At 41.0% G+C, this 20,769-nt stretch overlaps 1 protein-coding gene and 1 long non-coding RNA gene across 2 annotated transcripts in view; both read left to right on the top strand.

Annotated features, from left to right (window-relative positions):
* The first annotated feature begins 7,620 nt into the window (after positions 1-7,620).
* Positions 7,621-20,769, top strand: part of Caprin1 (cell cycle associated protein 1) — a 31,676-nt gene continuing 18,527 nt past the window's right edge. The window contains exons 1-2 of the mRNA XM_032903815.1: positions 7,621-7,792; positions 8,310-8,519. Coding sequence (XP_032759706.1) covers positions 8,310-8,519 — 210 coding nt within the window. The 5' untranslated portion in view covers positions 7,621-7,792. The remainder of the gene's footprint in view (positions 7,793-8,309; positions 8,520-20,769) is intronic.
* On the top strand, positions 15,756-18,920 carry LOC116901691. The gene is made up of 4 exons (XR_004388010.1): positions 15,756-16,606; positions 18,343-18,348; positions 18,782-18,784; positions 18,910-18,920. It is a non-coding gene; the product is annotated as an uncharacterized LOC116901691 (long non-coding RNA).

Genomic DNA, 20,769 nt, shown 5'->3' with positions numbered 1-20,769 from the left:
CGACTAGTGTCCCAATGCCCAGAGACTCTCTCTTTTCCTGTTTCTTTGTGAATAAGGATATAGAACTCAGTTACTCTCCAGCCATCATGTCTGCCTACATGCTGCCATGTTCCCCAACAGGTTGATAATGTACCAAACCTTTGAAACTGTAAGCCAGCCCCAATTAAATGCTTTCTTTTTATAAGAGTTGCCATGGTTGTGGTGTCTCTGCAAAATAACACCAAGACAGTCTCTAAGTGTTTTCTCTTTTGCCAATGTCATTTCAATGTTTTTAATATAAAATGTTATTGATAAACATTTTTTTCCTCTTGAAATGAAACAGGCATTCCCAAACTTGGCATTACTGTCATTTTGGCCCCAGTGATAGTGTTCACACACACACACACACACACACACACACTATGGCCTTTAGAAGTATCTTTCACTTCCATCTACTTTGTACAATTAACATTGCCCCTTTAAGTTGTGTCATAAAAACAAAAAACCTCCCTATATTGCCAGATATCTCTGAGGAGCAAAGATAGACAAGTAGAACCATGAGGTTAAAACTATGCAATTCACCTAAACAAGTGCATGGAAGAGTTCAGTGTCTTTGGCCAAAGTTTTTTTTATTACATCGATCATTGAATATAGCTTCTAAGAGTGTTTTTTAAGAAACGGCAATATAGTTTTTTTTTTTTTAACTTGATCCTGATTGGCTGCTGAGTAGGAAACTTGAGTGTCCCCATAGACACCTCTAGAGAGGCAAACTCAGTCCTGAGGGCTCTCCCAGCACTCTGGGGTCAGGAGTCCACCCACTAAGCCTTTGAGTTTTCATTAGAAATGAAGCTCGGATCTCCAGAATGTGCTAGAATCTGCCTGAAGGCACCTCATGCAGCTCCAGACAGACAGAGTCGTCATCTTGGAGATCATGGCTCAGGCAGTTGAGATCCCAGCTCTCCTCTCACTTCACAGAAATCCTAGGACCTCTTCTATCTTGGAAAGAGAAAAAAAATGTTTTGCTTTCAAGGACCCCAGTGAGAAGGACCTCCAGAGCTGTAGTACCGGATCATCCCACCATTCCTGTGCTGTATGCCTTGAACATCAAGCTCGACTCCAGGGATAGTCTAGAGACCCTTGGTTCTGCCTCTGCCTCCACTCCTGGTTTGCTGGTCCTGCTTCGGCTTTGAGGGCCAGGAGACTTGTTGTAAGTCTCATCTGTAGTGTGTTAAATGTTGTGTGTTCCTAAGAAACTCTAGGCTCCAGACTATACTCCCCTGGGTCTCTCCCAATGGAGAAAAGAAAATGAAAGGTTTCAGAGCTCCTGAAATGAACTAGGTGGGTGGGCTGAATTTGAAACTTCTGTGTAGTTTGGTGTTCTGGTCAAATTAGATAGAGTGGGATACACGTGGTCACACTTTCCCTTCTCCTCCCCATATATACTGCCCCTCAAATGGACCACAACATTTAAAGAGATATCTTTACTTACTTTATTAGGCTGGGTGTTGCTGGCCCTTCATTATGTGGTAAATTGGTCATCTTGGTCTTTCTTCTATAGAGTATTGGGGTGAGAAAGCACTTTTGCTCAGTACTAGCTATGACAGAAATAGGCAGCATGGAATATGGTCAACCTTGAACTGTCCCTTTGCAGTTTCCCTCTTTGGGTGGCTTTGAGTCCAGCCACCAGCCAATCTGTACATAGGCTTTGGGTTTCCTTTTCAATTCTGTAGATAGTCTGAAAAGAGAACCTAAGGGCTGGTAACAGTAGGACTCCTGAAGAAGCTGGATATGGAGCCTGTGAAGGAGAGAGCCACAGGTGAACTGAGCACAAGCATCAGCTATGTGGGAACAGTTAATGTGTTCTGCAGTTGACATGTTGGATATTAGGGCACTGCTACTTGGGGCACAGTGGGTATATTTCATGTCAAGGTCCAGATGTCACTAACTTAAGGTTCATAGTCACTGGCTGGTTGCCTTCATGGGGGCAAAGAGTGAGTCCTTTTTTCACTATTCATTTCTTTCAAAATGAGCAGCACAGTGTCCTCACTGGAACACTGGTTAAAAGATTATTCCCATGAGCATTTTGCAACTATATTTGTAGAGTTCCAGGCAGCTTTTCTCAAATGCCAGAAAGCTATACAGCTGATGGCAGCCTTCAGTTAGCTGGGGCATTCAGACCATTCCCCAGGGAGGTGGTGTGTCTGGAAAGATGTGGGGTATCTTACAATTTTTCTGGGTTGCTGACTACCTTTTCCTTTCTTCAACTATGGCAGAAAGTACGGTTTCAAAGATTACCTGATCCACCTCCAAATTCTTGGTCATTAGCCTTCACATTTTTAAGTTAAAGGGAGAAGCTGAGGGGAGTGAGGAATGGCTGGAGAGTGAGTGACTCATGGTGAGGTGAGTGCATGATTATGTATCAGAGTGAGCCAGCCTGACAGAAATAAATAAGGGCATGAATGGAAGCCCAGGTGGTCTGTTCAATGTCTTATGCTGTCAAACCTGCAAGCAGACCCATGGCCAAGGTATATACAGGTAGTTTTGAGTGGAGCACACTTGGAGAATGAATGCTGATCCTCCAAGGGTCCTGCAGAATCCAGACTTGGATGATGCTGAGTTGGTGCCATCCCCACATACCTTTGTCTGTGAAGAACTGTGTAATGTGAGAGAAAACTGAGATTTAATTTCAAACACAACATTAAAGAATAAAATAACAGTGTTTGGGATGCAGCTGGAAACCCTCAGCACGATATAAACCAGGATTGCTGGCACAAGCCTGTAATTCCAGCACTTGGGAGGTGGAGGATCAAAAGTTCAGGTCAGGGCTGGAGAGAAGGCTGAGTGTCTAAGAGAGCACTGTGCTCTTCCACAGGACTCGGTTTCTAGATCCAGGTCCTAGATTCATACTGGGCTGCTCTAAAATACCTGTAACTCCAGCTCTAGCCCCTTTCTGACCTCCATGGTATGTACACTCATATGCATATACCTATACTCAGACATGCATCCATCCATATAAAAATATGCCAAAAACCCTTCAAGGTCATCCTTGGCTACATATCGAGTTTGAGGCCAGTCTGGGCTACTTGAGACCCTGTCTCAAAAACAAACAGGCAAACAAAAACAACAGTATCTGGGAAAGTTTTAAAAATAACAAACCCCATTCTGAACATACTGTATCTCCCTACAAAGTATGTTTGTTCTATATTTAGGCATAATATCACAAGAAAATGTGTACATAAGAGAATATAAATTACTATTTAGGCCAATAAGTCAGCAAAGAGATGGATCAAATATGGTAATCAGTGTCAAATTGATGTACAAATACAGAGGAAATAATATTGACAAAAAAAAATTGGCAGGCCTGATACTGCTTCTGAAAAGAGGTGAAAAGGCAAAGCTTAGGTTAAATGAACTATAATTAGCTGAATTCACAGGACGGGGGGGGTAATTAGAAAAGTATACTTGAAATACTTTGATTTATATTAAAATGAAAATAATTTAGAGATTTTAAGAGCCGTGTTTATGTGATGTTCATACTTCACCAGGTTTCTGTGTCAAGCTGAAGCAAAGATGTACTTGATGAAAAATCTTTTTGGTACACATGAACTTGCTATCACCCAGAACTTGGGAGCCTGATGCAGGAGGATTGCTGAGTTTACAGCCAACCTGGGCTACAAATGAATTTAAGGCTAGTCTACTATTTAAGTACTTCTGTTACTTAGTATCACTATGGAAACAACAGAATACTGTGGTCTCAGGTATTAAAATGAGTATCAGCTTGGGAAATCTGGGTTGTTAAAATGTACTACTGTGCATAGTACTAAGGATTAAGGACCCTTGGCAAGTGTTTTCCACTGCTTTGCACTCTCCCTTGGGTTTGCTTAGAATACTCTTTATACTTCTTTTTCACCAATACAATGATTCTAATGGAGGAACCAAAAGGTTAAAAGCAGCAGTGATTTAAGGTTTTGCATAAACATTTCCCTTCTTTCAAACAGGAAACAGACACATTTGTTTTACAGAGATCACTGCATCGGGCTAGGCAGGAAGTCAGCCTAAAGACACAGCTTCCCCTTAAATGTACTGGTCTTCCTGGACTTGCTGATATTGTTCCAGATTATCAGAGCAGAAAGAAAAGGGATTGAGATGATGGAGTATGGAAAGTGAAACCACAACAGCTACATGTGCAAGTATTTCAGTTTCCCAGCTAGGTGCCAACAGAATATTGTGTCTTGATCCTGTTGTTCAGTGTCATGTAACTCTGGCATATGTTGTATGTCTGGAGAATTTGACTAACTTCTAGAGCCAGCCATGGAGATGTGTGTCTGTAATCCTGTCACTCAGGCTTTGGCAGGAGTATAGTGAGTTCAAAATGGCCTGAGTTACATAGTAAGATCCTGTCTTAACATCCCCCCTTTCCCATTACCAGAAACACCTGATTGACTTTTTTCATTTTTGGAAACAGGTTTCTCCTGGGTGTCCTGGAACTAGTTCAGTAGACCAGGCTGGTCTCACTCAGAGATCAGGATGCCTCTGCCTTCCAAGTGCTAGGATTAAAGGCATGTGCCTGTAGATACGTCTGATAGTCTTACAGTATAGTAATCAACAGCTTCTCTGGCATTCTGGTCTACTGAGCACTGTGATAAGCAAAACCTTCTGCTTCAGGCAGGGATATGAATACTTCTGTTACAGATATGTTTTAGATGTGTGACTTTTGCTGGGTGTGCATTTGTGGGCATGCACATTCCACCAAAAGCATATTTAAGGTCAGACATCAACTTGGAGTCCATTTTCACTTTCTACATGTGGTTCTTGGAGGTCAAACTTGGGTTGTCAAGTTTGGTGCAAGTGCTTTTCTTACTGAACCATCTTACTGGCTTGAATTTTAGATGTTGTATACTCTGTGTCACAGTGACTTAACTCGGATTTGCTGTGGCTTAAAAGTCACCATAGAAAATACATGGAGGCAGATATATTTCAATACATCTTTATGAAAACAAATGGATCTGAGAGATAGCTTAATGAGTATTAACATTTATTCTGTAAGTATAAGGACCCATGTAAAAAGTCGAGCATGGCTGTGTCTGTCACCCCAACATTGCGGTAAAAGTCAGGAGGATCCAGAGTTCTCTGGCCACCAATCTAGTCAAAATAGTGAGTTTCCCTTACAGGGAGAGATGCTGTCACAGGCGAGAAGGCACAGAATAAAGAAGACAATGGTCCTGCTCTGGCCTCTACACGCTTGGCTACACATCACCTATACAGACATGCATTCCATTCATATACCTAACCCATAAAACAAAAATCAGATGGAGGCCACTCCTCTGCCTATGGAGACATCTTGCTGGCCCCGGTTCTCACACTTTGGCATCCATCAGAATTATCCACAGAGCATGTTACAACAGACTGTAGGGTTCTATGCCAGAGGCTTCTGATCTTTTAGGTCTGTGGAGAAGCTGTCTACTGGAGCGCTTAATGTCTGCTCTCAAAGACATTGGTCAAGTTGTGCTCAATCAAACAATTTGTCAAAACTTTCCAAAATTCTCAACATTTGATTAAAATGCAAATTTCAATAGGTTTGGCTTGGAGGTAAGATAGTGATATGACATTGGTTGGTTTATATTTGGAGTTACAAGTAGCTACAAGGATCATAATCCTCTCTAGACAGAATATTTTTTATCATAGTGCTAAATAGTTTACTTAATTCTTAGGTCAACTTTTACTCTTCTCAGCTGACACACAGCTGGCTAGGAAATCTGACCCTGGTTACCATTGTCACTGCTCTACAGTTACAATGTACAGTGAGTCCAACTCACTTCACCACGTATTCCTGGTTTGAGCTATAGTACTCTAGGCTGGTTGATTTCAACAGTCCATTCCTTGGTCTCTTGGCTTTTGGTTTTACTTTAGCCTCTCATCTCCAGTACATACTTCTTGACAATTCTTTATATAGCAGTAAGGGTGGTTTTTAAAAATTATTTACTTTTTGGCTTTTCCAGACATGATTTCTCCTGTGTAATAGCCCTAACTGTCCTGGAACCCACTGTGTAGACCATGCTGGCCTAAGACTTAGAGACCCACCTGCTTCTGCCTCCCCAGTGCTAGGATGTAAGTGATTTAAAACACATTTGATGAAATGAACATTAGCCATGTCACTCAGCAAATATTGAAGCCAGGCCCCTTTATGGCTTTCTTACTGCTTGTTCTAGCCACTGTGAAACCCATTAAGATTGACAGGTCACTCTTGCTCAGTCTGGAATTTAATATGTAGACTGGGCTAGTCTTATGCTAAGAGGTCTGCCTGTCTCTGCCTCTCTGTGCTTGGACTAAAGGCAGGAGCAACCAAGCCACGGATCCTGCTCACTGGTGTTCTTTTTACCGTCTCCCACCCCTAACTTCCCCACCCCCGCACCCCCAAGCTTTCTTTGCTTCCTCCAGACTATAAAGTACCCAGGAAGGCTTTCACTGACCACCTTTTTTTTCTTCCTTTGGTTTCCTTGTTATTTTTGTGTTCACCGCCCGATACAAACTCCATGAAAAAAAATGTTTTGTTCATCATCTCTAGCACTGAAGATTTCCTAGTATGCCATAAGGTGCTCGATAAATATTTAAAAGCACAGATTACAGACTTTATGGTTAACGGGAATATCTCAAGGCCACAGGGTGCTGCTGTTTCTCCAGGCTCCCTCAGGATATACTGGTGCCAGCCAGTATTATTCATTTTAATACCCAGGGAGCAGTGACTTTGATAGAATCCTCTTCTAAATTTCCTTTTCATGGAATTTAAATTATAAGTTGGTCATTTATTGTTCTCATACATCATGTTGCTGAATTTTCCACGGATCATATTCCTTTTAGTACCTTTCTCTAGAGCACTCATTCCTTTTTTTTACTCGTTGTCCACCTCACTTTGATCCCCCCCCCGAAATAATTCTCTTGGATAAAAGCCCCCCCCCCAATGCAGTCTTTAAAGTTTTGGGTAAAATTTAAAACACATTGGGGAAAGATAAGTAATTCATGATAGGGCCTACTGGTTACTTATCTCAGAGTTACTTATCTCAGGGTAGGTGAAGACAGTTTTTTAACATAAGTGGGAGTATTTTAGGACATCAAAAAGCCATTAAAGATGCTCCTTCTCCATACATTCTACAGATAATACCTAGGTTATTGTATAATTGTTATGTGGCAAGTTGTCTTAGACCTTTGAGGGTGAGTTTGCATGCTTTGCATATAGAAGGAATTCTAGAAGCTGGGATTGCACCACCCACCCCACGCACCCCTTACTTGCAGAAACCTTTGCCCCTCCAACCCCCACTCCCTCCAAATAAGGGCTCTACAAGGGGCAGTCCTCAGCCCCTGAGCCTGCTGCTTGACACCTATTGTCCCTGTTTGGATGTCAAGAGATTTCGCCTGAAGGACCCCAGTTTAGATTTCACTCAAAACTCAAGAGTCTGCAGCAGCGGCCTCCGTGGGGTACTTTCCAGATTTTCAAAAGGGGCAGGAACCTGGGGCAGAGGACAAGGCCGGACGGGAGGCACGGTCCGGTGACCTTTTTCGACAGGCATTTACGTCGGGCAGCCCCAACGACTTGAAGGCCCTCGCTCCCTATTCCCCCCGCCCCCCTCGTTTCAGAGCGCAGGCTGGCCAAGTCCCTCCCGCGCCGGCTCTTGTCCCACTAGGAGCAGCTCAGTGCAGCGGGGACAGGGCGAAGCGGTCTGCGCCCACGGAGCGCACGTTTCTGTTCGCAACGCAGCGCTACCCTTGCCCCCCTCGGCTGCCCACTCCAGACGTCCAACGGCTCAGCGCGCGCACGGTGAGCGCCATCCCGGATCAAGGCGCCGAAGGGAAAGAAGGCCGCTGCACCTGGGTGTCCTTTTTACCTTCGGAGCGGTCCGAACGGCTAGAAGGACTCGCTCAAGGCCTCCCCACCCCCACCCCCACCCCGGTCACTCCCAGTGCCCTTCTCTACCCCTGGCCCTGACCTCTGTCCCTGTCGTTCTTGCAAGGCAACGGGTGCCACTTGCCCCGATGGAGACCGTTGCCTTGGCGGTTGGCGGCGGCCGTGCCAGGCCCCGCCCCCGGCGCGAGCTCAGTGCCCCGCGGCGGGCAGGAAGGGGGAGGGGCAGTCTGTCCGGCGCCCCGCTGGCGGGTCGCGCGCGTGCCCGCGTGCCCCTTCCTGCCGGCGGCGCGCGCCGCCCCCTCCCCCCCATCGCGCGCGCGCAGCCTCCCGCCCGCTGCGCGTTTTGTCCCGCGTCTCTCCCCGTCCGTCTCCTGACTTGCTGCTCTTGTCCTTCCCTCCCGCTCTTTTCTCCTCTCTTCTCGGTCTAAAGATGCCCTCGGCCACCAGCCACAGCGGAAGCGGCAGCAAATCGTCGGGACCGCCGCCGCCGTCCGGTTCCTCCGGGAGTGAGGCGGCGGCCGGGGCAGCTGCGCCGGCTTCTCAGCATCCGGCAACCGGCACCGGCGCGGTCCAGACCGAGGCCATGAAGCAGATTCTCGGCGTAATCGACAAGAAACTTCGGAACCTTGAGAAGAAAAAGGTGCGAGGAGATAATGGAGAGGGAGGGCTTGTGGCTCCAGCCCTACTCCCTTCTCGGCGGTGGATGGAGCTTCTTGCCCAGAAAACGGGCGCCTCGGGGAGGTGCCTGTCACCTGACCCGAACGCGGCGCTGCCTCTAGGCCGCGGTTACTCACATCAGGCTGTGCGGGCCCTTTCCGCCTTGTGACCGGTTTGCCTGGGTGGTGGGGCCCATTGCTGCATATTCTCTAAAACCAAGGCCCGACTTCTGATGGAGGCCATGGGGAAGAAACTGTGTGCCCGGCCAGCAGATTGCTTGTGGAGTTGAGCGGCCCTTGGCTTGTAACTGTGGCGTTTTCCTCTGTTACCTAGGCTGGAGGCTGGTGGAATGGCTCAGTCCCCTCTTCCCTAGAAAAGATGTGAACTAGGTCTGAACTAGGGTTGCAGTTGAGTCAAGTCCTATTTAAGCAGGTCTTCACCTGGGTACCCCCGCCCCCTTCTGATGGGCTCCCTACGTTTTTCCCTTTGTTTCGATTGTCTAGATGCTTGGAACCTCACGCCCAGCCTAGTCACGAGGTAGTTTTTTAAAAATGATTATTATATTTTTTTTCTTTTTGCAATGACTTTCTTTTAATTTATTATTTTTTTACTGCTTCAGCATTCTAAAAGCTCAGGGAGATATCATCGATCCTTCAGAGGTGGATCTAGATTAGACTGGAGACTGCCTCTGAGGCTCTGGGCACATGGAGTGTCTAACATGGCGGCGGCTGCGGGAGAGGGAAGCGCTGTACAGGAGCTGCATTGTGAGCACAAAGCGAAAGCAGAGGGGGAGGGCAGAGACCAGGCAGCAGCCCCGCCTAGCCCCCCCTCTCAAAAAAAGTGGAGCCACACCCACTCCATTTTTGGCTTTAATATTTAGCCATTCTGGGCCATACTGTTAGATTACTTAAATCAGCTTTTTGTTTTATGCGTTTAGTATACGACGGTGTACCAACACTGTTTAGAGGAAGAGTCTAGGTAGAAGTAAATCTCTCCCCTGAATAAGAAAAGTAGTAGAGTAAAAACGGAGGCAATTATACCTGGTACTGTTATTCTAACTTGCCCTTTTACATTAAATAAAATATAACTTATGCCTGCTGCTCTCTAGGGCATAGTTTTCAATTTTGAAAAATTCCCGTGGAGGAGTTTGTTTAGCTAGTTAGAGGATATTATTGAGGTAGGATTATTGGCTAAAAAATCTGAGCTATAAGTAGTAAGTTGGGAAAAAAAAAAACAGGATATTTAAATCTTGGTAGTTTGTCTACTGATTTTCCATTTTTGGTGAGTTTGAAACTTTAACTTTTGTTACTTTTCTGCCTCATTGTTGAAGAGTAGCCATTTTACTATAATTTCCCGGACTTTATTTGAAATTGAGAATATTCATTAACAAGATTTCAAGCTTTAGTTATTTTGATAAGATTTCCTTATTAATTGGAAAATGTATTAACATAGTGAAAACATTGTAAGCTACATTCATATACGGAATTTCATGCCAGCATTTTCTGATACTTGCTTTGTGTTTGGTACCCTGTGTGAAATTGAGTTTAACTTGGGTATCTTTAAATTTTCCTAATGCAATAAGCAATATTGTTAGTTTGGCTGTTGCTACAAATGGTTTAATTTTTGGAATTTCTGGGAACTCAGTTTCTTCTAGACTAGGAACCAACATGAGCATTAATGATGTAATATTTGAGGTATATATGTTAGTGGTTGCAAAATCTTCAAATATGTTTTAAAGAATAACATTGAGTAGCAGTCATTGTATTTGTGAGGTGACAGATTGAAGTACCTAAGTATCTTTGAAAACAAGACACAGAAATCTAGGTTATCCCTATGGGGACTTGCACCGTAACTGGCTAACTATAGGTAAGAGTAATGTTATTATCACCTGGGCCATAGTGGTACATTCCTTTAGTCCCAGCGCTCATGTGGATCTCGAGTGTGAGGCCAGCCTGTTTTACAGAGTTCAGGACAGCTAGGAATATACAGAGAAACATGTTCCAAAAACTGGGGGTGGAGAAATGAACTTACTGTTATAGAGATTGACTCAGATAGTAGTATCTTGTGATGATGTAACAAACAAATGTACATAAAAAGTCTTACATCATTTCTGTTGTCAGTGTTTTGGTTGCTGAAGAACAGTGGAAAGATGAAGTTATAAAGCACAAGCTGAGCTGCTCCCTTACTCGACTCTTGATACCGTATCTTACTGGCTGTTAAAACTACAGTTACTTTTGGAGATTCACTCAAGGCACTGGATTTTGTATTAATATGAGCACATCTGGTTTTTTATTTTTCTATTACTGGATAGTTTGCCCTATAAGATGTTTTCAGTAGGGCTGAGCATTTGTAATGTACCTAAATAGGATTTACTCAATGAATCAGTTTTAATAGTTCTTTAGAAACTCCAGTGCTATGGCCACATTTGACTATCACCTATTCATACTACAGCTGGCTAGACTAAGAAGGCATCCTAACAAAAGTTACTGGTAATGTAGTATCACTGTAAGGTAGAGACCCAATACAATTGTATTTCATTTAAGAACACAGTTTTTTTATTCATTTCCCATTGGTGGGGGGTCATAGAGTGATCCAATATCCTGCATCAGAAGTATATGAAATTCTGCCTAATAAATGGCTTGGTTGTTTTTTGACTTTTAGGCTATAGAAAATCAAATGTAAATGTTAAAGTCTTAGCCATTAAAATACAAATAATACTGGGTTTAAATAATACCTAGTTTTCTTTCAGCAGTTCTCAGGACTTTAGGCTATATAAAATGATATTTGGAAAAAGTCTGAATTTTTAGAGATACTCATTTTATAGCGTAAGATTAATCAGTTTTGATGTAAAGGATGTTTTTAATAGATGGCATTTAAAATGACTGGCAACTCTACTAGGTGAAAGGTTGGCTAGTGTTCTCTTAGTTTTAAAAAAGCTTAGCTGAAACTCAAACTGATTGAGAAATGTATGTTTTTACCCAGTCCCTAAAACAGTGGCTCTCAACCTGTAGGTCACAGCCTCACTAGAGGGCAGGTTGGGTCACCTAAGACTACTGGAAAATACAGATATTTATATTACAATTATTAAGTGAAGTAGTAACACAAATAATTTTGTGAGAGAGTCACTACAGCATAAGGAATATATTAAAAGATTATAACATTAGGGAAGTTGAGAACCACTGCTAAAGGATATGCACTTTATGTCTTTGTAATATTATTTATTAAATAGGCTAACCTTTCTAGACCTGCAGTGTGTCTCTTAGAATTTTCGATGCAACTGTTGTACAGGGCTTGTGTTACATGTTTTAATACTCATTCTTTAAACTATTTAGTAGATAAAGTTTTCTCTTGTGCTAATGTAGGGTTTTGTTGTTTTTTGTTTTTTGTTTTGACATTTCAGGTTTTGGGTGAGTTAGCTTCTTAATTAGTTTTGTAAGATCCATTCATTCCCAATGCAGAGTCCAAAGTTACTTGGTTTTATATTCTTGTCTTAGAAAAAACCATGATGATGCTTAATTTAAGAGCAAGGTTGTATTTTGTTTTTTGAGTGTCTCTGTGTAGCTCTGGTCATCCTGGAATTGACTATGTAGGCAAGCCTGGTCTGGAGCTCACAGCCCACTCCTCCTGCCTTCTGAGTGCTGGCTTAAAAGGAGTGCCACTACACAAAGTTACTTTGTTTCCAAGGGAAAACACTGATAGGTAACTGGTTCTCAGCTCTCTTGTGTAATCCTCACCCCCATGGTGTATGATATTTAAAAAGGTTAAGTTATGAACTCCTTTTTTGGGGCAAGAATAGAATCATGAGTGTTGTTATGATGGGTTAAATGATAGATTTTACTTTAGGATACTTGTGTGAATAAGAATACATTTTGTATTATATGCAGATTATGAATATAATTTGTTGGGGATGGAGAGATGGCTTAGTAATTAAGAGCACTGGTTGCTTTTCCAGAAGTTCTGAGTTCAATTCCCAGCAACTATATGGTGGCTCACAACCATCTGTAATGGAATCTGATGCCCTCTTCTGTCATGCAGGCAGAAGCTTAGTAAATCCCAGGAGAATCAGAACTGTATAGTAAGACCCTGTCTTTGGGGTGGGGAATGGGGAATTTGTCATAATCTTTTTTTTTTTTTTTTTTAAAGACAGGGTTTCTGTGTATAACCACCATGGCAGTCTTGGAACTTTTTTATGCAAAAGACTTATTTTATGTATATGAGTATATTGTCACTCTTCAGACACACCAGAAGAGGGCATCGGATCCCATTACAGATGGTTGTGAGCCACCATGTAGTAACTTGAGAATTGAACTAAGTTTATACTTTGGGCTAGGTTGACAACACCATCTCATCTTTTTAGAGATCTAGTAAAAAAAATTTGTTGGTAAAAGTTGTCATGACTGATTGACTTTTAATTTTATGGCTATGTTGTTATAGAACCTTAAATTCTTTAGATCTAAAAGCCACCTTAGAATTTAGTCCCAATTCACTTTATAGAAAAGCAAATAGAAATGCTTTTATAAACCAATCTAGATCTTAAAAGGTGATCTAATGGCATTTCAGAATTTATAATATTGTTTAGCCTAGGTGTAATTGTTTACCTTAATTACCCTGTAGAATGAAATAAATGCTTTTACTTTAAATTCTTTAAAACATTTTAAAATTTATGTATATGAATGTTTGCCTGAATATATTTATATGTTCTATGTTTGTATAGTGCCGGCTAGGAACTGGAATTACAGACTGCTGTGATCTGCCTTGTAGGTGCTGGGAATGGAACTGTCTCTTTCTCAAGAGCAACAAGTACTCTTTAACAGACGAGCCCCTTTAATGGCCCCTCTCCTACTTTTGAGGCAGGATTTTTCCGTATTGCCCTGGCTGTCCTGGAACTTGCTATGTGTAGACCAAGTTGGCCTCACAGATCTGCCTGCCTTTGCCTCCCAAGTGCTGGAATTAAATGCCTGCACTATTGAGGAGGGCTGTTTATTTTGATGTTGCCTGTCTTGGTAGTCTGCACAGCCAACAGGAGTTGTGCTGAGATTCTTTATGTAGTTTACTGTTTATGCCTGGGTGTATATATGTAAGTGCAGTACGGTTGTGAATCACTGTTGGTGTTGGGACCAAATCTGGGTCTTCTGCAAGAGTAGGAAGCTTTCTTAACTGCTGAGCCATTTCTCTAGTCCTTAGTTACTCATTTAAAAATCCAACATGCAGGGGGCAGGGAGAAAAAAAAAATCCAACATGCAGGGATGGGAGGGGGGAACTGGGAAAGGGGATAACATTTGAAATGTAAATACATAAACTATCCAATTTAAAAAAAAAAATCTACCATGCAGCTAGATGTATTGGCATATTCCTCTAATCCCAGCATTTTTAAGCCAGAGGTAGGTGGAGCTCTGAGTTCACAGCCAGCCTGGTTTACATAGTGAGCTCTAGAACAGTCAGGACTACTTAGGCCTTGTCTCAAAAAAAAAACAACCAAAAGGTGAAAAGTTCAATGTGCAAAAAACCCCACCTTGTTAGACATTTACTAAGGTTACATTGCTGAGTTTTGTAAACTGTCTCTAGGCAGTGAACATACCAATGTCAGGTATTAGGACATTATTATAATTAAGTGAAACTTCAAAAAATTTAAACTAAGTTTATATGTGTGTGTTCTAGAGCACGGATTCCACAGCGTACTTTTGGAGGCCAGAGAACAGTTTTCAGGGTGACTGAACTCTGGTCATCTGATGTCGTGTACCTTTACTGATTCAGCCTTTTTGCCATACCTTTGCAAAGGGCTGGCCTCAGATTTGCAGTGTAGGAGGTTGACCTTGAACTCTTGTACTTCCTGTGTTTGCCTTTCCAGTGCTAGGGATACAGCTATGTATCACATGCCCAGATTTTTTTTTTTTTTTTTTTTTTTGGCAGATCCAGGCCTGTATTTGCCAGTCTCCATCTTGAAATGTTGTAAACCAGGAATATTTGAGTAACAGATTAGAGTCTTAGATTATAGGCTCCTGGGCATCTTAGTAATGTTGGTTCCCCCAATAAACAATGGGTGTGCAGTAAAGGAGGGAAGAGGAGTAGCAGAAGCAAAATTCAGCCCCAAATCTCCCACCAGCTATTCGAGTACTCTTATTACATAGAGTATGTGTAGAAAAACATAGGAGACTTTCCTGGGTAGAATTAAGAATTCGTGTTTTCTTGGGCTGGAGAGTTAAGATTAGTGGTTAAGAGCACTGGCTGTTCTTCCAGAGGACCCAGGCTCAGTTCCCAGTACCCACATGGTAGCTCACAACTGTTTGTAACTCTAGTTCCAGGGACTTTGATACCTCATACAGACATTTCAGGCAAAACACAAATGAACACAAAATAAAAATAAATCATTTAAAAAAGTTGTACTCGCCGAGGAAAGGGTAAAGTGTGATTTTGGTCAGTCTGCTACAGAAGTCTGCTTAAGCTTTGTTACTTGTCTGCAGTTTGGGGACCTTTACATACTGCTGTAGGTTCTTTACCTTGAGGGTTTTTAAAACTGGTGATTTCATTGGAGGTAAGGATCACTAGTAAACCATTTTGCTGTTCTTCCCTTACACATGTACTAAAGAGGAATATTTCATACTCTGACTAAATTATTACCTAGAAATATTTGTAGCACCACCAACAATCCTTAAAGTGGACTAATCCATGAATAGAAAACTTACTTGTGGGGTTGGGGATTTAGCTCAGTGGTAGAGCGCTTGCCTAGGAAGCGCAAGGCCCTGGGTTCGGTCCCCAGCTCCGAGAAAAAAAAAAAAAAAAAAAAAAAAACTTACTTGTGTTGATTTTTTTCCTTTTTCTTTTTTTAAAGTAAACTTGAGTTTTTATTTTTCAGGTGGGCACACAAGTAGGACAATTCTGGTAGCATAAGCAGGGTTTGTCAATACTTTTAGTATGGTGGGCAAAGGTAATTCCTGGTATTAGAACCATTGTGAACCATTAGAACCATTAGAACCATGCATTTTAGACAATGCATTCCTTGTTTTTTTTTTTAATTGTATGTCAGTACACTGTCACTGTTTTCAGACATACCAGAAGAGGGTATTGGATCCCATTATAGATGTTTGTGAGCCACCGTGTGGTTGCTGGGAATTGAACTCGGGGTCTCTGGAATAGTAGTCAGTGTGCTCTTCTTAACCTCTGAGCCATCTCTACAGCCCCTGTATTATTCTTATTCCAACATAGAAATTTAAAAATTTGCTGGGCTTAGTCCCAGGCAGAGGCAGGTTCAAGGCCAGCCTGGTATACAAGTGAGTTCCGGGACAGCCAGGGCTACACAGAGAAACCCTGCCTCCAAAAGCAGGCTCAATCTCCAATTTACATGACTCAAGGAGGGGAAGAGAATGAATATGAATTTGTGCATGTGTGTTCTTCAGTTGTGTAGATTTGTGTGATTGTTATTTTTTTCAACTTTTAACTTTTTTAGGTGGTATACTGAGGATCAAATTCAGGACCTTTGAAATACCAGGCAAAAGCACACTCAGCTCTATCTGTCTGGCCCCAAGCTTCAGGTTTTGTAAGAATGTGATTCTAAGTAGATGGTGTTGGAGCTCCCCTTCTTTTTCTTATCAAGGTCAATTGCTTCCATTCCTGCATGGACAGTAAAGGTTTTGCAGGATTATCTTTTTAAAGTGTGAAATGAAACTTTTGTATATTAACTTTGAAAAAAAATTGGAATGAGACTAGATAACATCTAATAAATACCAAGAAATACTTTCGTCTTACGCTCTTAATACTTTTTTGTTTAGGGCAGACTAATGCTACACGAACAGGCCTTCAGCATTTGAAGAGAACTGTTACAGATCTTCTGAGTTGTACGTGTTTTCTCCACTATTCTCTGAAAAAACTGACAATTTTTGCTGCTTTTATGAATTTTACAGCTACTAATTCTCAGTGGAGAGTGATAGGAAGTAGTTGTTTATTGCGTACAGTCAAAAGTAGTATTTCTCTAGGTGATGTGTGGGGAGTGAGGCAATAATTTGAAATATCACTAATGAATGCAGGAAGTTGAGAGAAAAGAAAAATCTTTACCTTTCCTTGTCTGGATTTGTAGTATTACTGGATTTATTTGGCTTGGGTACAGAAAGTATAATAACCAGGTGCTCTTTCTTTTTTTAAGGCTTCACTTTTATAATCTGTCTCAGATTAGGTTTCATTAATTTTAAGAACGGAAGTTACCTGGTTTTCCCAGAGTTTTTCAGATGATGTCTTTATTGGGACTAGTTGCAATTAGATAATTTTATTTTTGGAGTCTCACATCTCCTGATTTTTTTTTAAATGCATAATTGAATATGTTTTCTTTTGGGATGGTTCAGCCGTTAAGAGCATGTGTTGCTCTTGCGGAGGAACTGTTTTCAATTTCCAGTGTACAAATGGTGGCTTACAACCATTTGTAACTCCTCTTCTACCTGTTCAGGGTATCTGAGCCCCTCTTCTGCTCTCACTGGGAACCAGGTGTGCATATGGTGCGTATACATACATGCATGCAAACACTAGAAGAAACAGATCAAATAATTAAAGATGGTTCTTTAGTGGGGTTTGTTGGCTGTAATAGTAAAGTTTGGGAGCACATCTGTCATAGATACCCATCTTGCCTATGTCAGTAAAGAGACTTTGAAGGTGATGACAGAGCTCTTTGGGAAGGGTGGAAGCTTAAGATACACTGCTGATCATCATCATCATCATCATCATCATCATCATCATCATCATCAGATTGGAAAAAGGAAAAAGGCAGAGGCTGAAGTAAATCTAGTTAACAACTGGAGTTTGGTGACATAAAAGATGGATGTTTAGATAACACATGACTTTTCTGGGATATATTATGGCAAGTTATTTTACTGCTAGTTTTTAGTTTATAAATGGGTGAAATATGATTGTCAATAGTGTCTCGCTGGTAAGGTAGCTATCTGATAGTTAAGTTTAAATTTGAATTTCACATAGTATTGCTGGCTTTTGGAAGAAGAAACTGGAGTTAGAATGGGACAGAATAGCACTTGGTGTAGTTATTTCTCTGTAAAACAAGCTTGACTTCTGAATGTAGTTGCACTTCTATTATAGGGTTTCTCTTCATAGATTTGTTATTTGGGGAAATGTTTGAATTTTATCTTCATGGTACTATAAATGAAAAACTTTATTTAATACATTTCAGAATATGTAGTAGTTGAAAAAGAAACCTTAATTTGACTTTCACAATTGGTATTTCAAGGCAGCAAGGATGTGGTAGGCTTCATCTTTTTTTTTTTTTTTTTTTTCCGGAGCTGGGACCTAACCCAGGGCCTTTGCGCTTCCCTAGGTAAGCGCTCTACCACTGAGCTAAATCCCCAGCCCCTAGGGTTTCATCTTTTTATGCTACCAATATAGCTCCTATTTTACCTGTTTGCGTTTAAAAACTATTTGTTTTTATCACTATTTTAGATGGCATGTTCTGGCTTCAGGGAAGAATCTTTTTATTTGTTTAATCTTTGCCTTTTTGTTTTGTTTTATTTGTCCTGTTAGTGTAGCCAGTTCTCCTAAATTCATTAACTTACTTTATACTGTGAAATTTAAACCCAAGTGTGTATGAGTGCTTTTTCTTCATGGACAGCAGAAGAGGGCATCAGCTTTCTAGTTGAACTTTGAATTGGAAGTGAAAATGGGAGTAAAAGCATTAAGGTAGTGTCATTTGTTTCTAGTCTGTTTTAAAGATAAGGTGATTGCTGTTGGTTAGTGAAGTACTTGTGTCTTTTCCCTTACCACTGAAGGCTACTTAGTATTTGACTTGACTTGCATGGCAAGCTACTGCTGTTAAGGTTTTTGTCTAGTACAAGTTGTTCCACATTTATTACTGAATTCAATCATAAACCACTTTTAACTTCTGGTACTTTAACTATTACTAAGGTTTAACAGAAGCACTACTTTTCGGTAAAAGGTGGTAATTAGTGTGAGTTAGCTTTCCATGGCTATGATTAACAAAAAACCTGAAGAAAAAAATCAACTGAAAGGAAGAAAGATTTATTTTGACTTAGTTTGGGGTATGTGTTCCTTTGGCTGCAATGGAACCATGACATGGAATGTGTGTAAAACAGAGCTGCTTATCTTAGAGTAGTTGGGAAGAAGAAAAGAGGAAGGAATTGGGAACTCAGCAGGTCCTCCTTCCTTGGTTTGATATAAATCACAGAAGTATTCGGATCATAAATGGATTTATTTTCTTACAGAGTAGTTAGTGGGTTAAATTATAAGTTGGTCTAGAAAGTGAACCACATTTTCTAAATTGTTTATAGGTGAACCTTTAGGCAGCTTGTTTCTAAGTTTAAGTTGCCTTGTGATGAAAACACATATTCAGGAAAACATAATTTGATTCAGATTTAAAGTTCCAGGTATTACTGGACTGTTACAAGGGGATTAGTGTGTTTGACCTATATGTGCCTCAAACTTAGCTGTGCAAAGAATCACAGAGAGCATGATAAAACGAAGATTCTGGACCCCGGCATAGTTTAGCAGTTTTAGTTCTGGTTTAGCAGGTTTAGGATAGTGCTGTGGTATTTTTATTTCTTACAGTTTCTCTAGCTGATGGTGCTGGTTTGATGGCTGTACTTCAGGCCTCGCTGACTTAGAATGGCAGAGTCTTTGCTTTGTAGACATTTGATGTGCTGTAATAGTGAACAGAGTTTCCAGCTTGTCTTTTCTTGGTAACAGATAGTTCTGTCTTAGCCGTGATTCTGTATTGTATATGCTGATAGAACAACGGGGGTGGGGGGTGCTTGTAAATGTAGAGAGTGTTAGAGTGCTAGCTACAGAGAACCTATGGCAGTGGATTAATTTGCCTTACATTCTCACCCCTCTCCCCCCCTTTCAGGAACTTGTGACCAAAGAACTGGTCTGCTTTTTGAAATTCTGATGAAGTTTCTTGAGATTGTTGTACAGTTCATGTACCTCTTCTCTCACAGTGGATACATTTCTTATTGTAGCTTTCTTCTCTCTTTAAAAAATGTTGGCTTCTCAAGTTAATGTGGTTTGGGCATTTATATCCATGTTGATAATAGTTGAATTCCAAGTATTGGACACATAAAGACACATAAAGACACAACCTAACTCTAGTGCCAAGGATTGATGCCATCTCCTGGCCTCTGGCACTGCACCGACATACAGGTAGTACAGCCCTACATACACAAAATACAAGTAACACTGAAAAAAAATGTATAGTAGAAAAAGAAGAAATTAGATATAAATAAGCTAATCAAGTATCCCCAGTTCAGAACTTTAATTATATATTGGGCCTGATATTTTAGTATCTTCTACATTTCTTTTTTTTTTTTTTTTAAATTATTTTATGTACATGAGTACTCTGTAACTGTCTTCATGCACACCAGAAGAGGGCATCAGATCCCATTACAGATGGTTGTGAGCCACCAAGTGGGTGCTGGGAATTGAACTTCTGGAAGAACAGCCCATGCTCTTAACCTTGAAGCCATCTCTCCAGCCCCATCTTCTACATTTCTAAATTAAGAGAATGAGATGATACATTCAAAAAATATCTTTTAAGTTATAATTAAAAGCAAATCAAACCTAGTTTTTTACTTAAAGGAGAATGAACTGGGTCTGAGGCTAAAATAACTTAGTGCTAGAGTGGAATTTGCTATGTGCAAAAGCCCCTGGATGAAGCCACCACCCCCCAAACTAAAATGATGGATGGGCCAGGGGCATGTAACTAGCATTTTTAATAGTCTAATGATTGTCTTCATTTAGCTACCTCCTGTATTGTTGTTGTTGTTATTATTAGCAGCTTTTAAAGTGGTTAGAAGGGTTGAATGAGCTGAAGTATTTCTGTTGTAAAGAAAATTTGACTTAAACCGTACTGAGTTCCTGCCTGGTTTCTGATGGTGTTACTGCCTTTTTCCTGGGCTTTGCTTTCTACTCGGTTTCTTAACTTTGTGGTCCAGGAACTGTAGGCGATTAAAAATCATTATTTGAAATATTTTTTTTCTTTAAGTTGGATTTTTGTTTATTTTTTTTATCCTCTAGTTCTTTACAGTAGTGATTGAGTTCCTGACACTGTTTCATTGTCTGAATATCTTTTGTGATGGTGATCTTTAATAGTTAAAAACCTGGAATGTTTTTAGCTAGCTAGCTAGCTAGCTAGCTTTCTTTCTTTTCTTTAAAATTACAGATAGGGTCTCTTTATGTAGCTCTGGCTGTTCGAAAACTCAGTATGTACACCAGGCTGGCCTCAGGCTCAT

The sequence above is a fragment of the Rattus rattus genome, chromosome 5, assembly GCF_011064425.1.
Source record: "Rattus rattus isolate New Zealand chromosome 5, Rrattus_CSIRO_v1, whole genome shotgun sequence".
Lineage (NCBI taxonomy): Eukaryota > Metazoa > Chordata > Mammalia > Rodentia > Muridae > Rattus > Rattus rattus.
The sequence above is the reverse complement of the archived record's forward strand: the minus strand, read 5'-3'. Positions and strand labels throughout refer to the sequence as shown.